Source organism: Maniola hyperantus, chromosome 4 (assembly GCF_902806685.2).
Source record: "Maniola hyperantus chromosome 4, iAphHyp1.2, whole genome shotgun sequence".
Classification (NCBI taxonomy): Eukaryota; Metazoa; Arthropoda; class Insecta; order Lepidoptera; family Nymphalidae; genus Maniola; species Maniola hyperantus.
In genome coordinates this window covers 12,224,809-12,238,046 of record NC_048539.1, presented here as the reverse complement: position 1 = coordinate 12,238,046, position 13,238 = coordinate 12,224,809, and the positions used below count along the sequence as shown (strand labels likewise).

At 36.7% G+C, this 13,238-nt stretch overlaps 1 protein-coding gene across 5 annotated transcripts in view; it reads right to left on the bottom strand.

Annotated features, from left to right (window-relative positions):
- LOC117981843 (dual specificity mitogen-activated protein kinase kinase 7-like) overlaps window positions 1-13,238 on the bottom strand; it is a 32,133-nt gene that overhangs the window by 10,256 nt on the left and 8,639 nt on the right. The window contains exons 11-15 of one of the 5 annotated variants that reach the window (XM_034968057.2): window positions 11,493-11,593; window positions 10,778-10,860; window positions 10,352-10,433; window positions 9,348-9,454; window positions 105-216 (exon numbers count right to left, since the gene is read on the bottom strand). In XM_034968057.2, the coding sequence (XP_034823948.1) occupies window positions 105-216; window positions 9,348-9,454; window positions 10,352-10,433; window positions 10,778-10,860; window positions 11,493-11,593 (485 nt within the window). Of the gene's footprint in view, window positions 1-104; window positions 341-720; window positions 4,783-9,347; window positions 9,455-10,351; window positions 10,434-10,777; window positions 10,861-11,492; window positions 11,594-13,238 lie in introns of those variants that run through there. The other 4 variants (XM_034968058.2, XM_034968059.2, XM_034968060.2 and 1 more) reach the window with 4 other exon arrangements.

Sequence of the window (13,238 nt, the reverse complement as noted above, 5' to 3'; positions counted from 1 at the left end):
TTTAGACCTGCTAATTTAGTTTAGTTTAGAGATTGTGTAGATAGAATCGGCCCCAGTGTCTCTAGACGCGCGTCCAAATTTAGCCATCGGAACATAGCACTGACCTGTGGTGCGCGACGGCCTCGTGCACGGGGTCGCGGCGCGCTGCAACGTGATGCCACTTGACGTACCCGCTGAGGCGGCGCTTCAGCAGCCCCGCCAGCGAGTGCAGCCAGCCTACGCAGACACCCGTCACCTGCTGTACCCCGCCGCCCGCCCTAGCCTACACGCTGCCCACTCTTATCCAAGGAGCTCTCTGATCACGCCTTTAACACTTCTCACACCGAGTATACACCGCGGTCTAAAACATGTAGTATATATTGTATTGTTGCTGCTTCGTGTTTACACCAAAAACAATTTGTAACAACACTTGATTGAATTAAAAACTTGTATACTCTTAATATATAAACAGAGTCCTAACTCACTCATAGACTTATTCATAAACGCCAAGTGCAAATCTAGAAAGCTGGAAATTTCTACAGAGTTCAGAGGTTACCTTTATAATGTCCGATATAGAATAAAGAATAAGGTCAGATTTGTCAAAATTTCCATGGGATAGCCGATAGAGAGTGAAAAGGATTTATATTTTCGTCGAGAAGCCGCAGCCGGTTGCTATTACGTGTAAAAAAACAACGTTTTGTAGGTTTGGTATCGCTTTTTGTTACACTGTAATTCCTATAAACGCGTCTCTTTCTATTGGAAGTGAAGTATGTCTTCTCTTTCTGCGGCATAGAATCAAAGAGCTCCCCGGTTTGCACGATATGGCTGGCTAATGTTACTGAGCGATGTGCGAAGCCATGAGACCATGATTTGATGATGATACCCACACACCACGCTACTGGCCAAGGGTTTACATTTATACTCATTTTTAGGGTGCCATATCTCAAAAGGAACCCTTGTACGATCTCTTTTTTACCCGTTCATTTACTGTAAAAAATTCCATATATTGCCATATTTTATCTAATATCAAATCTCTATTAAAATAGACTTGATAGTTTTAAATGGCAAAATGAAAACTGTACTCAATGATTTTTTTCTAAAATAGTTTGGATATACCGGTATTTTAAAGAATCCTGGTTATCGAAAAAACTAAAGCTTTTAGGGCTGATTTTTCGATCGCCAAATATTCTTTAACTGAGTTTGTGTATTATAAATCTACCCAAATGTCTAATTTATACGCCAGTCAAAGTTTAATTGAAGATCGAAAAATCAATGCTTAATGAATAGTTTATTTAAAAAATGTTTAATACAAAACCTTTTATTTATTTTCACTCATAAAAAGTCTTGGAACTTTTCCAAATAAACGAACGGGCTTCAAGTTCAAAAAATATTAATTTTTGAACATTCAGCTGATCATCGACGTTTTGAAACGAATCGAATTGTCATTTTCCCATCATTAGAAAATGATTGTCGAGACAATTCGAGACATCGCATCACGTTGCACTGCTACGATTGTTCCGATCGCCTGGCGTTACAAAAGCGACGGTAGTAAAATATACATGTAAGCGTATACCAAAGCTCCCCTAGTGTGGCGCGGGCGTAGTTAGCTCGGTGTTAGGGCGTGAGCGAGGCGCGTGAAGGCGAGTGTGGGGCGTGGAGGACAGCGGCAAAGCACAGGTTTTGTTTGCCCGCACAAATATAGTGTGTATAGCGACCGTGTTATGAGTTTCCCTGGAGGAAATTGAAATTCGAAATTAAGAAATCCGCAGAAGAACCAAGGTCACTGATATAGTCCAAACCATCAGCAAGCTAAAGTGGCAGTGGGCAGGTCATGCTTGTTGTAGCAGAAAGTCCTAGAGGCCGTTCCAATTGAGGCCAAAAAGATCAATCCCACCTATGGTGAGTTAAAGCATCAAATGTCCGATAGATCGGCTTAACTAAAAGTAGTACCTATTACGTAACGGTCTATGTTAAGAGTAAAATATAAATCTAAATATATAAAACGATAAGGTGACTGACTGACTGACTGACTGACTGATCTATCAACGCACAGCTCAAACTACTGGACTGATCAGACTGAAATTTGGCATGCAGATAGCTATTATGACGTAGGCATCCGCTAAGGAAAGATAAGGGTTTGAAATTTGTGTAGTCCACGCGGCCGAAGTCGCGAGCATAAGCTAGTAAAGAATAAAGACTTAAAAGTGAGATCCACGATATCTTACATTGGATGAAATGAGACTTGTCCTTGTGCCTCATTATAATTGAAAAAAATATTTATGTAAAATTCTACAAAAAAAAAGTAAAATTGAGAGCTTATTTATTTAAATATTACGTGATTAGATATGTGGTAGAATAGAAGTTTTTGGTAGATGTTTTGGATGTCCAATAATAATTCTTAGCTTAGGTAATCTAACCGGTACTAGAAAAAATATTGTGTATGCATTACAATATTTCTGCCACTCACAGTCGCTATACAGTCGGATATTTGAACGTCGCAAAATATACAACACAATTTACACATACATGAGATACACAGTTTTGAAGTAACAGACACATCTCGAAGAAAATTGCAAGGGGAGTGAAAAAGTATATTATTTGTAAAATTCGTTCAAAAACTACTCAGTATTATAATGAATTTTAAGAGCGTTTAAGCTTTGCTTGCTACTTCAATAAAGCTAAATTCTAATTTAACTAATTTAGCTCGCATCCTGTTCAGCACAGCCACTTTCACTTTTACAATTCCCTTACAATTTCAAGAAGGGTCACGGAGTAAGAACGTAACATATGACTACTCTGCAGTAAAATTTTAATAAAGCCAAAAGTTAGTTAGCTAGTACACTTATCTCTACTAGCCTCATCAAGTAAGAACTACAACTTTTCTAAAATAAAATTACAATTCTATTTTTAATTTAAATATAAAAGAACGGAACGTTAACCTCAATTTAAATAGATGTGTACCAGAGGACAGACTAGATATTATAGCCCCTGCCACGAAAACTGAAACCGTGCAATAGACGAATTTAAGATAATATTATGTGAGATTGGCGCAAGCGTACGAAAATTCGTTCTGCGCAGTTCTGTTTCAACTGAAGCAGAGACGTGCACTTCGACCATCGACGATAAGTCATCTCTCAATAATCTGATTGGTCGATAACACGTCACTGATCAGTTCCGCTTCAGTGGACCCAAACTTGTGCAGTAGATGGCACTTCAAAAAATTTCGTGGTGTAGACTATTGGATCCCTCTTTAATAAATAAAGTTTTCGATACCAATAACTCAAGTCCATTTATTTATTTATTAAATGACTGTTATGTCATGTCGTATTCTGGCGAAAGCAGAACCGCAAAGCTCTAAGCGTATATGGCTGGTTCACATTATTCCAGTAAATTTATTTCAGCACTTGATTGAAATGGATGGAGATCATTTTTGACTAGCTATACCTTTTTGTCTGGGCACTGAGGCTGAGATCTTTAAAGCGTAGTTAACTTTGTTCAGGACTTGAATGTCCAAACGAAACATAGAAAGACATTTATATCTCTACATAAATCTATCTCGTTTGACTTTGTCGTAAGTCAAAAACAAAAGTCAAAGCGCGCTCTATAGATTTCAGCCTGAGTACTGACACGACACTAGATTGAGGGTGTATGTCAGTTTTTCGCTGGAGCAGTAGTTAAAACACTTTGAACGTTGATCAAATATATGCACAGTTTTGGATTAGATCGTTAAACTGGAATAATACTGCGAATAATTGAAATTATTCTAATAAAGTTTTCTGAAATGGCGGACACGAGGTAACAGTGCTATGAAGCGTCGGGTCCAAAGTTAACCAGTTAACTAGTACCATTTAGTTTTAACAACGCTCTCAATATTATTAGAACTCTTATTATTCGGTGTAACTGTCACTTAAGTCGCGCCAACTGGCGGTGTTTTTATTAGAAACCCTTATGGTGAATTTATGGTAATCTTGCTGCAATTGTACATTTTAGCCAATAGCGAGAGATTCGACATTAGAGACAGCCAAAGGTGATTGCTATCACATTTTTTGTTATCAACTTTAGTGGTAGACTTACTGGAGTAATGTGAACCAGCCTTTATTTAGTTTGTCCTACTCGCCCTGTATACATCGACACAATGATAGGACCGTGAGACATAGATATGGGAATGATATATTGTGATATGGCGAATTGGTTGTATGATTATTTTGTTTTTATTTATGTACACTTGTATTATGAAATGTTACAAAATAAAAGTTGCGACAAAATAAAGATTATGTTCGTGAAATATCAAACTATATAATGAAAAGAAAGTTAGAAAGAATTTAACGAAGGTATTACTTAATACCTATAAATAACTTTAAAATCAGACTCTCTTTAATCTCTAATTTCTTAACCCAATCTTAATGTAATTTTTATTCTAATATAAAATAATATATTGAATCCATCTCGAAAATTTAACAGTGCAGCTAATTTTGTTGTACACCATTGCTAAATTAAACTAAAATGACAGATCTAAATGTATTGCTATCCTTTTCATAATACTTCCTGCGGAAATTGATAGCACTATATTTAGACTTGTCAATTTAGTATAGTTTAGCGATTGTGTACAAGAGAATTAGCCACATTTTCTTTTATAAATTTTGATTAAAAACCCCAATAAATTTTAATCGAGCCATTTTTTTAGTGTACCTATATAATATCTTTTGAAACATACAATCACTTCCCACGAAATTCAAAATGGCGGAGAGTGGCAAGCGCAGAAATTTTACACAAATTAGTATTACGGCTTACATCATAGGCTGGCTGCCCTCCAAAACACATATACACAAAACATGTAAAAGAACATACAAATAAATTAAAATGAATTCCAGATAGAGACACAGCCAGCACCTACCAGACATTCGTGATTTTATAAAAGCTGAAAGTTTCTCTGCTTATTGTCCCTAGCACAGGGAGGAACGATCAACGATTATGGAGTTTGGGAGATAACTAGACTAACTATAGACTTTATACTTTGACATAAGATTTTTTACACCTTAATTATGTTATCTCCTAAAGCCACCTTGATCCAAACTTCAAAATCGCTGATCGTTCCTCCCTGTGCTGGTGCCAATACGCAGAGAAACTTTCAGCTTTTATAAAATAACGAAAGATATGGCACGCGCTGGCTCTTTGTCCAAGAGTTTGGTTGTTCTTATTCAAGTTAATTTATAAAAACGTGATTCAAAATGAACAAAAGTAAACAATGTTTTTTGTGCATGTCTTGTGTGGTGCTGAATAATCAGTAATACCATATTTTAATTGCTAACGGTCACGACTTGACATCTCCCGCTAACTTGACTCAAATAATGTTGGTACAAGCATAACGCATAACTGAGTAGGTTCTTGCGGTAGTTTCGCTTCGGCGTTCCCGTGACCCAGTCACCAGGCTACGCGCAGGAGCGCCGCTGGGTTTTAGTGGGTATTCCGGTCGCCTCTCGGCCGGCGAGTCCCACATACCTTCCCTCCAGTTGGTTGGCTGGCTGGTTAGCTGGCTGGCTTCCAGGAGGGGGGATGCGTAAACGCATTTCCCAGCGTTAAAAAAAAAGGTTCTTGCAGTAGTGGAGCGGTGTGGGAGAGGTGTTATGACGTGACGCGAGACCTCAGTGATTCGTCAACTTGTGACAACTGTCACTCTTCCCGCACCGATCCACTACCGCAGGAGCCTACCCAGTTCTGCGCTATACCTATATTATAACATAATTGCGAGTAAATTTAGCAGGAAGCGTACAACCGCATTCCGTATTTCAATAGGTAGGTAATATAGGTTGACTGTTGTACTCTTGACATAACATTTTCTATTTGACTAATTGGCTTAAGGCCTGTTTTACAGCCGCCAGATAAAATATATAGTCTATTTTTTTAATGAGGAGGTTTCCAGGCAACGTTCGATAAAATTTTCATAGATGGCGCTAAGTACTACCACCATAAAAGACGAAAAATAATACCTATATCTATATGATCTATGCTTTAAGTCGTGTCAATCCTTAAGTTTCTTCCACATTGCTAAATTAATTAATTACTTCTATTATATATCACAGATTTTGTGGGGAAGAAACGTAAGGAAAACTGAAGTGCACGCTAGCTATTAGTCTTCATCTATGTCATTGATTGACACGACCTAAACATTAAAGCATAGATCATATAGATATAAGTATTATTTTTCGTTTTTAGTGGTGGTAGTATTCAGCGCCATCTATGAAAATTTTATCGAACGTTGGCTGGACACTTCCTAATTCCGGAGACAAAAATGACGTTTCGTGTGTTGCCTGATTTTTTTACGGCTCTTTAATAGTGATGTGGTGCAATCGATACTTACCGATAAATATTTGTAGATGTGTATGAAACAGCAAAAGGTGTTGAAAATAATAATTCCAATTTAAATGAAATAAGTATGGGCAGAATCTCAATTTATGGTTTTTACATATTATTGAAAAATTCCTTAAGTGGATAGTTTTTTGTATTTTTTGTTACTTGCTAATCATGTCATTTTTAAGTCTATCAAATGATATGTAATTAGTGCTACTTTATAATTTCGTATTAACACATTTCTTATGTTTATTTTACTAGCTATGCACAAAATATTGCTTTAAACGATTTTACATATAAGCGACACATTTCACAATTTCACTAATAACTATTTTACTTTATTTTATTTAAACGTAACATACTTAACTTCACATACATGGACGCGTAATTAACGCTACACATACACTGAACACACACACACACGACTCACACACACACACACACACACACTTTATATTTGTTTCATAATTTACTTGTTTTTTTCCTTTTTAATCTAGGCTTCCAAGGATACTATGTTTTTATTTCCTTCATACACTTAGTTTTGATATAATGTCATGTACTTAGCCAATAATTGTTTTTTTTTTTTTTGTTCCTCTGTATGAAATAATTTTAACTCACTCTTATATATTGTTAATTTTTCGAGAAAATCTATAATTGGCCATACTTCTGTAATTAGCATTTGAGAACTTGTACTAGCATTGAAGAAACTTATTGTATTATTTCGCTGTTGATTTTCCTATAATAAATAAAAAAAAAAAAAAAAAAAAAAAAAAAAAAAAAAAAAAAAAAAAATCTGAACCGGAACCATGAGGACAACACTATTTTTGCTAAGTTGGTATGATTATTTTTAAGTTTGACATTTCTAGCTGTCATTTTAGTCTCTGGAATAAGAAAATAGACTATAGCTATTTTCGAGACTATAGATATTTTATTGGCAAGAGTTAAAGATTGTTTGAAAGAACTATCGATGGTTTATAATACTAATAAAATGTCTTTCCTTATTTTCTAATACTTTATGAATAAGGGGAAGTAAGTTTTAAGTATAATATGTACTGTCATATAATTTTTTATTCTATTACTAAACCATTTTGATATGCATACTATTCTTATGATCGGGGTGATTCGCTAACTTAGTGATCATCACTGAATTAAAGACACCAAGCTAATATGACATTTATTTTTAATCTATTGCAGGTTTGCTCCAACATATTTTTATATCGCGCAGTGAAGCAGAAATGTAAAAACAACTAATGTCAAATGAGTTTGATGGCTTTAATATGGTATTTTACATCAAACGAGAAAAAAATCAAAAAATGTATAAGCAAGATAGTATTAGCAATAAGCAATCGAAAAATGTTAATTTCAGTTTACAAAATTGTATAATTACAAATAACCAAAACGCCGTAGCGGTCATGTAGATTCCGACTGTGGCGTCACACTGTAAAGTCCTTTCGCTAAGAAAACACAGTTGCTTGGTAATCCGTATGACGTGATGACAGCTCATGAACCTAAAAAGATGACGGGTAACGTTTTCGCGGTGAAATTTGACATGCAAAATTTAAATGCATTTTTATTGCACTTTTCGATCGAATGAAATTTTTGAAAAATTTTTGGTAGTTTGTTATCACATTAGGATCAAATTAAGACACTTTTCAAAAAAAGGGTAAAACACCCTTGATAATCACTGGAGTTACCCAATCACCCTGCATATCATATAAGAGTATTTTATAACATTGGTGCCTTTCAGTTCTTCGTAAACCTCTGAACTGTCATTATGAGAGGTCTAAAAGTAGTGTTATCCTTTTTAGAACGGTTCATCATGCTCTACTTATAGACCTATTAATTTAGCTTAAAGATTTATATATAACTGAATGTGCACCATTAAATTTTTTCCTGTGTTCTTTAATCAGAAGGATACTTAGAGATAACTATAGTTGGGCCAATATGAACGTGCGAATGGAGTCATAAATCATTACGATCATAGGGTTGTGAGAATTCCGTAGATGTCGTTATCGATAAAGGGTTGACCTTCAGACGCAGATAGTTGGTAGCTTATTTTGTATAATTCCCTTTTTCTCTTTATAATCTTTTATCGACTATCGACAAATTATTTTCTTTACTGCTATATACAACACCAGAGCAACTTGTTCCAGTTCCATAGGGCCTATAAATGCGAGCGAGAGGTCTGATAAAAATTATTTATCATCTCTTTCGCACGTTCATAATGACCCAAGTATACATATATTCTTTAAGTGAGAGATAGAAATAAACAATGTATATGTATGAATGATGATTATCTTTTTATTTAGCATCATTACAATTTCCTCCCAATCGAATTCTCTATAAATATAAGGGAGGCCCCTTATGAGGTGGCTTATATCTTTTAGTTCTTGAAATTAACGAGCGCGTGTGAACTTTTCTTGTGATTGTCGTTTACATGCACAATGCATAAGTGTGCGTGCCTGTCGGTACACGCACACAACCATAAGCCACGCGGACTCGTGAATGAGGGCTTCTATAGCAAAAATCGACATCAGATGGCGTCACTAACATGACAGGTATAGAAAAATGTCAAAGGAGCGTGAAACCTATGCGTTTTTATTTGTAAGTTGGCATCCTTATATGGACTACAAAATAAAGTTCAAGCAAGACTTATAATATATGTTATTGAATTGCAGGATTCAAAATTATAAAAGAAAAAAAAACTACAGTTACTTCCAGTGCTAGTAGCGCCAACTGTTGGTCCTTATAAGGGCGCAATTACACCTGTAAGTGTTACTTACGTATATAGCTTACATGATTGACTTACGACAAATTTAATAAAGCAAACATCTTATAGTTGTCATTTACCTTAGTAAGTTTATTCTTTATTAATTACGTAGCTACTTACGTGAGTAAAACTTACAGGTGTAATCGCGGCCAAGAAGTAGACCCCATTGCAAGAAATACAATCTCCTAAACTAGTAAAGGCTGTGCCGGCAGCCCCCTGGAGCCTAGTCCCAGGAAACAGAGTAGCTTACCCTGGTCGTCGTGGTGGTGTTTGGCTTGCACCGGAGCGGTCAGCTCCGTGCGGTAACCGTTCCGTAACTCCGCGCGCGTCAGACTTTGGCTGCGGCCTTCTGATAACCTGCGTACAATTTAAATGAATGTATGAATAATGACAATCTTCTGTAATAAATAAATAAATAATTTATTTGAAGGCATTTCTCCACCAGAAGGATGTGATTATGATTGATCAATTTTCAAATATATGTAAATACTAGCTGATGCCCGCGACTTCATCCGTGTGAATTTACATTTTTCAAAATCCCGCAGGAACTCTTTGATTTTCCGAGATAAAAAGTAGCCTATGTGTTAATCCAGGGTATAATCTATCTCCATTGAAAATTTCATCTAATTCTAATTCAATAAACTAAGGAAAATATGTTAAATAGGAAAATAAATAAAAACTTACTAAATACCTACTGTATTTTTTTACTCTTTGTTGACAACCCCAGGCAACTTCACGGACCGGTCCGCGACGTCAGAACTGGAGGAGATGCAAAGCAATACGGACTCTCGTGCGCAGCGATAAAGTTTAATTTAGCTTGCATGCGTGATTTATCTATTTAATAATAATTATGTAGGCTATTAAATCGTCACAAGTAGTTCTTTAACAATAGAGTGAGACGTCTGTACGTTAGTACTATTATATTATTCTGTGGCTATAGTATTTGCCAAGTGAAGTATTCGCTGTATGAAAATTTAACGTGGCTGATATCACTACCCATATTATAAATGCGAAAGTGTATTTGTTTGTTGGTTTATTGCTTTGTACTTCAATCACGTCGCAACAGATTGACGTGATTTTTTGAATGGGATAGTTACAGGCCTGAAGAGTGACATAGGTTACTTTTAATCCAAAAAAAATCAAAGAGTTCCTACGACATTTTTAAAATCCTAAATCCTCGCGAACGAATTCGCATGTAACAGCTAATGACAAATAAAAATACGAAATGAAACATAGAGAGAAGTAAAATGATACCTATCGTTGCTTAGTAGTAAAGGCGAGGGTGGGTGCAGTCTCTCGTGAACCGGCGGGGGCTCCAGCTCCATACTGCCGTTAGCTGCAATAACATAATAATAATAGTTATTTGTTTTGCAACGCTGCAAAGTTGATATTTTGGCGAGAGATTTTGTATTGGATTTTAAAGCGAATCCCGAGCGTAGCGAGCGATTTAAAGGCACGAGCGTAAATAAACAAGTGGTATTTTTTAGTGGAAAGAATAAGTTAGACTATAATAGTTCGTGACATTCGAATTTTAAATGACTTTTCCACGCTAGCGGTTAAAATTGACTTTTCCAAGCAGATTTTGAAAGCAAAGAAAGCCTTTCCGAAAAATATTACTAGCGATTCGCCGCGAACTAAGACCTCACATCCGAAGTCAGAATCCGGGTTAATGACTGTTACCTTTATGATGGTCGAGGTGGTGATGTCGCAAGGTGCGCGGCGGCGGCTCGGGCGAACGCCCCGTACTGTGCTCCCGACTGAGGCTGCAAATACAACACGATATCATCAGGACGGACGGACAGCGGTCATAGTAATGGGGTCCCGTTGGCACCCTTCGGATAAGGAAAAGTTAAGGCCCGCATTAGATATGTACAATTAAAATAATTTCGTGGCGCCACCCGAATCAGAGTTCATACTGAAAACCAGCGCTGTAGGTTTTTGCACTTGTGCAAGACATATGGCATTTATGCTGAGTAGGGACCTTTTTTCGGGTTGTGCCACACATGACATACTTTATTCCGGCGCTTCTTCTACTTGAGGTCTTTTGACTTTTACTACTCAAGTAGTATTAGAGGCGCCGGGATAACCTAACTGGTAATGTGTGGTACAGCTTTAAAAAATAAACGTTTTTCTTCTTCTTTCTTCATTAGACACTGCGCGTCGCGTCATACAGACCGTTCATTATAACTTATCCCCTGCCGTCATGTTGGTACCATTGAATTGTTTGCTTCATTCCTTAGAGCTTAGGGTTTATTATTGTGTTATTTGTAATGGTGCCAACATAACGTCAGGGGGTCAAGTTATAGCGAACAGTCTGTAGAGAATGTTGTGATGCGAAGCTACGCGCCATGCAGCGCCTTTAATGCGGTCCGTTGGTGATAAAATCTTGACGTACCTTCTATGCCTAGGCGTAGAATGTAGATCTACTCTAGACCTCCTCTGCTGGCTTTGGTGATAGAATCTTTGTAATACTATTGGACTCGTGTTACCGGAACTCTGGGAAGACGAGACAAAAATCATTATTTGTTTTGATTTGTTATTTGTACTGGATGTAAAATTTTCAGAATAATCTTAATATATATAACGAAAAGGTGACCGACTGACTGATCTATAAAAGCACAGCTCAAACCACTGGACGGATCGGGCTGAAATTTAGCATGCAGATAGCTATTATGACGTAGACATCCGCTAAGAAAGGATTTTCGAAAATTCAACCCCTAAGGGGTTAAAATACGGGTTTTCTAAAATTAAATATGTATGTACATTGTACATAATTAACTTGCCACAGTCCTCAAACTAAAAGAACAACTGTAAAATTGGCATGTTCACAAGTTTTACGATTTTATGCTGAGAGTAATAAAATATTTATTGGAGGGTCGATATTGAAAGAGTTCTTACTGTCTGTAGACACCGTGAAAAGAAACGTATGAGCTTTACTCTACGGAAGGTAGCCATCTTTATTTTAGTTGTCAGAGTTGGACTTTGACACGCACGCATTTGTTGTGGTTCACAATTTTCTCTCGCATTAAATTAATTAACTATCAGATTATAGCTTAGCTAATTATTATTCTTTGAGATAGGTAGGTAGTTTCTTAATCGTGATATTTAATTCGGTGATTGTGATATAGTTAGAACAGTAATTGTTCGATGCTAATGTACATTGTGTTAAATCGTAACATCTAGTGCCGTCCGGTGACTTTGTCTGCAAAGCACTATTAATAATGTTCGCGTAGTTGTTTGACGAATATGGAATACTAATTATTGGTGAATATTAGAGTAGTTCGTGAGTTAACGTTTGGCTCAGTGGATAGATTATTATAAGGACATCCGTTAAGGTTATTTCTGCAGACGCTAGTGATTTAGAGTGTAATTGGAGATATACCGGCAGTTGAGATAATGATTAGTTTGAAGTGATAGTTTAGTGCGATAGTAACTTGAAGTTAACTTTGATAGTAGGTACCCGCTTTAGAATCGTATAACCCGGTTGGTAAAGAATCATTGATGACTCTCGTGTAATGTTGAAATGGATTAGACAATGAGTTGCCCATGAGATCGAATAGCTTACATTCTACCTGGTTTCTGTTGTGATCGCTTATTTGGGTGGATAGTAGTCGTGGCGCGTGTGGCGCACGATGCTATGGTGTTCTGTATGCAGATGTACACAGAGTGGAGAAGGTAGAGCTATTGCGATATTCTGAATTAGTAATGAGAAATCAATTATAAGATCTGGTTTAGATCGTAAGAGAGTCGATGCAATGATCCTTTTAAGAGCGTTCATGAAGTTGTGATTGATTATCTTGAGATGATTAGATAACGGAGTAGGTCGTGACTTGATTGAGAGGTTGCAATAGCAATTGCGCCCTAATCACACGATGTAGTGTTTAGCTTAGGTTAGCTAGTTTAGAGTGAGGTGAGGGGTCGCTGTGAGGGGTGGTTGGAGGCGACCATAGGTAGGGTTAGGTTAGGGTGATCTGGTTGTGTTACGTTGATGGTTTCCATGTGCGATACGTTACTGAGAACTATTTGTAAAGAACATGGATTAAAGTACCTACTTATTAATTACTACCTTCTGATGTCGGCTAAAGATAAATAATAATTATCAGCCATCCTCCTGTTCTCCGACATATTAATAAAACTGCTA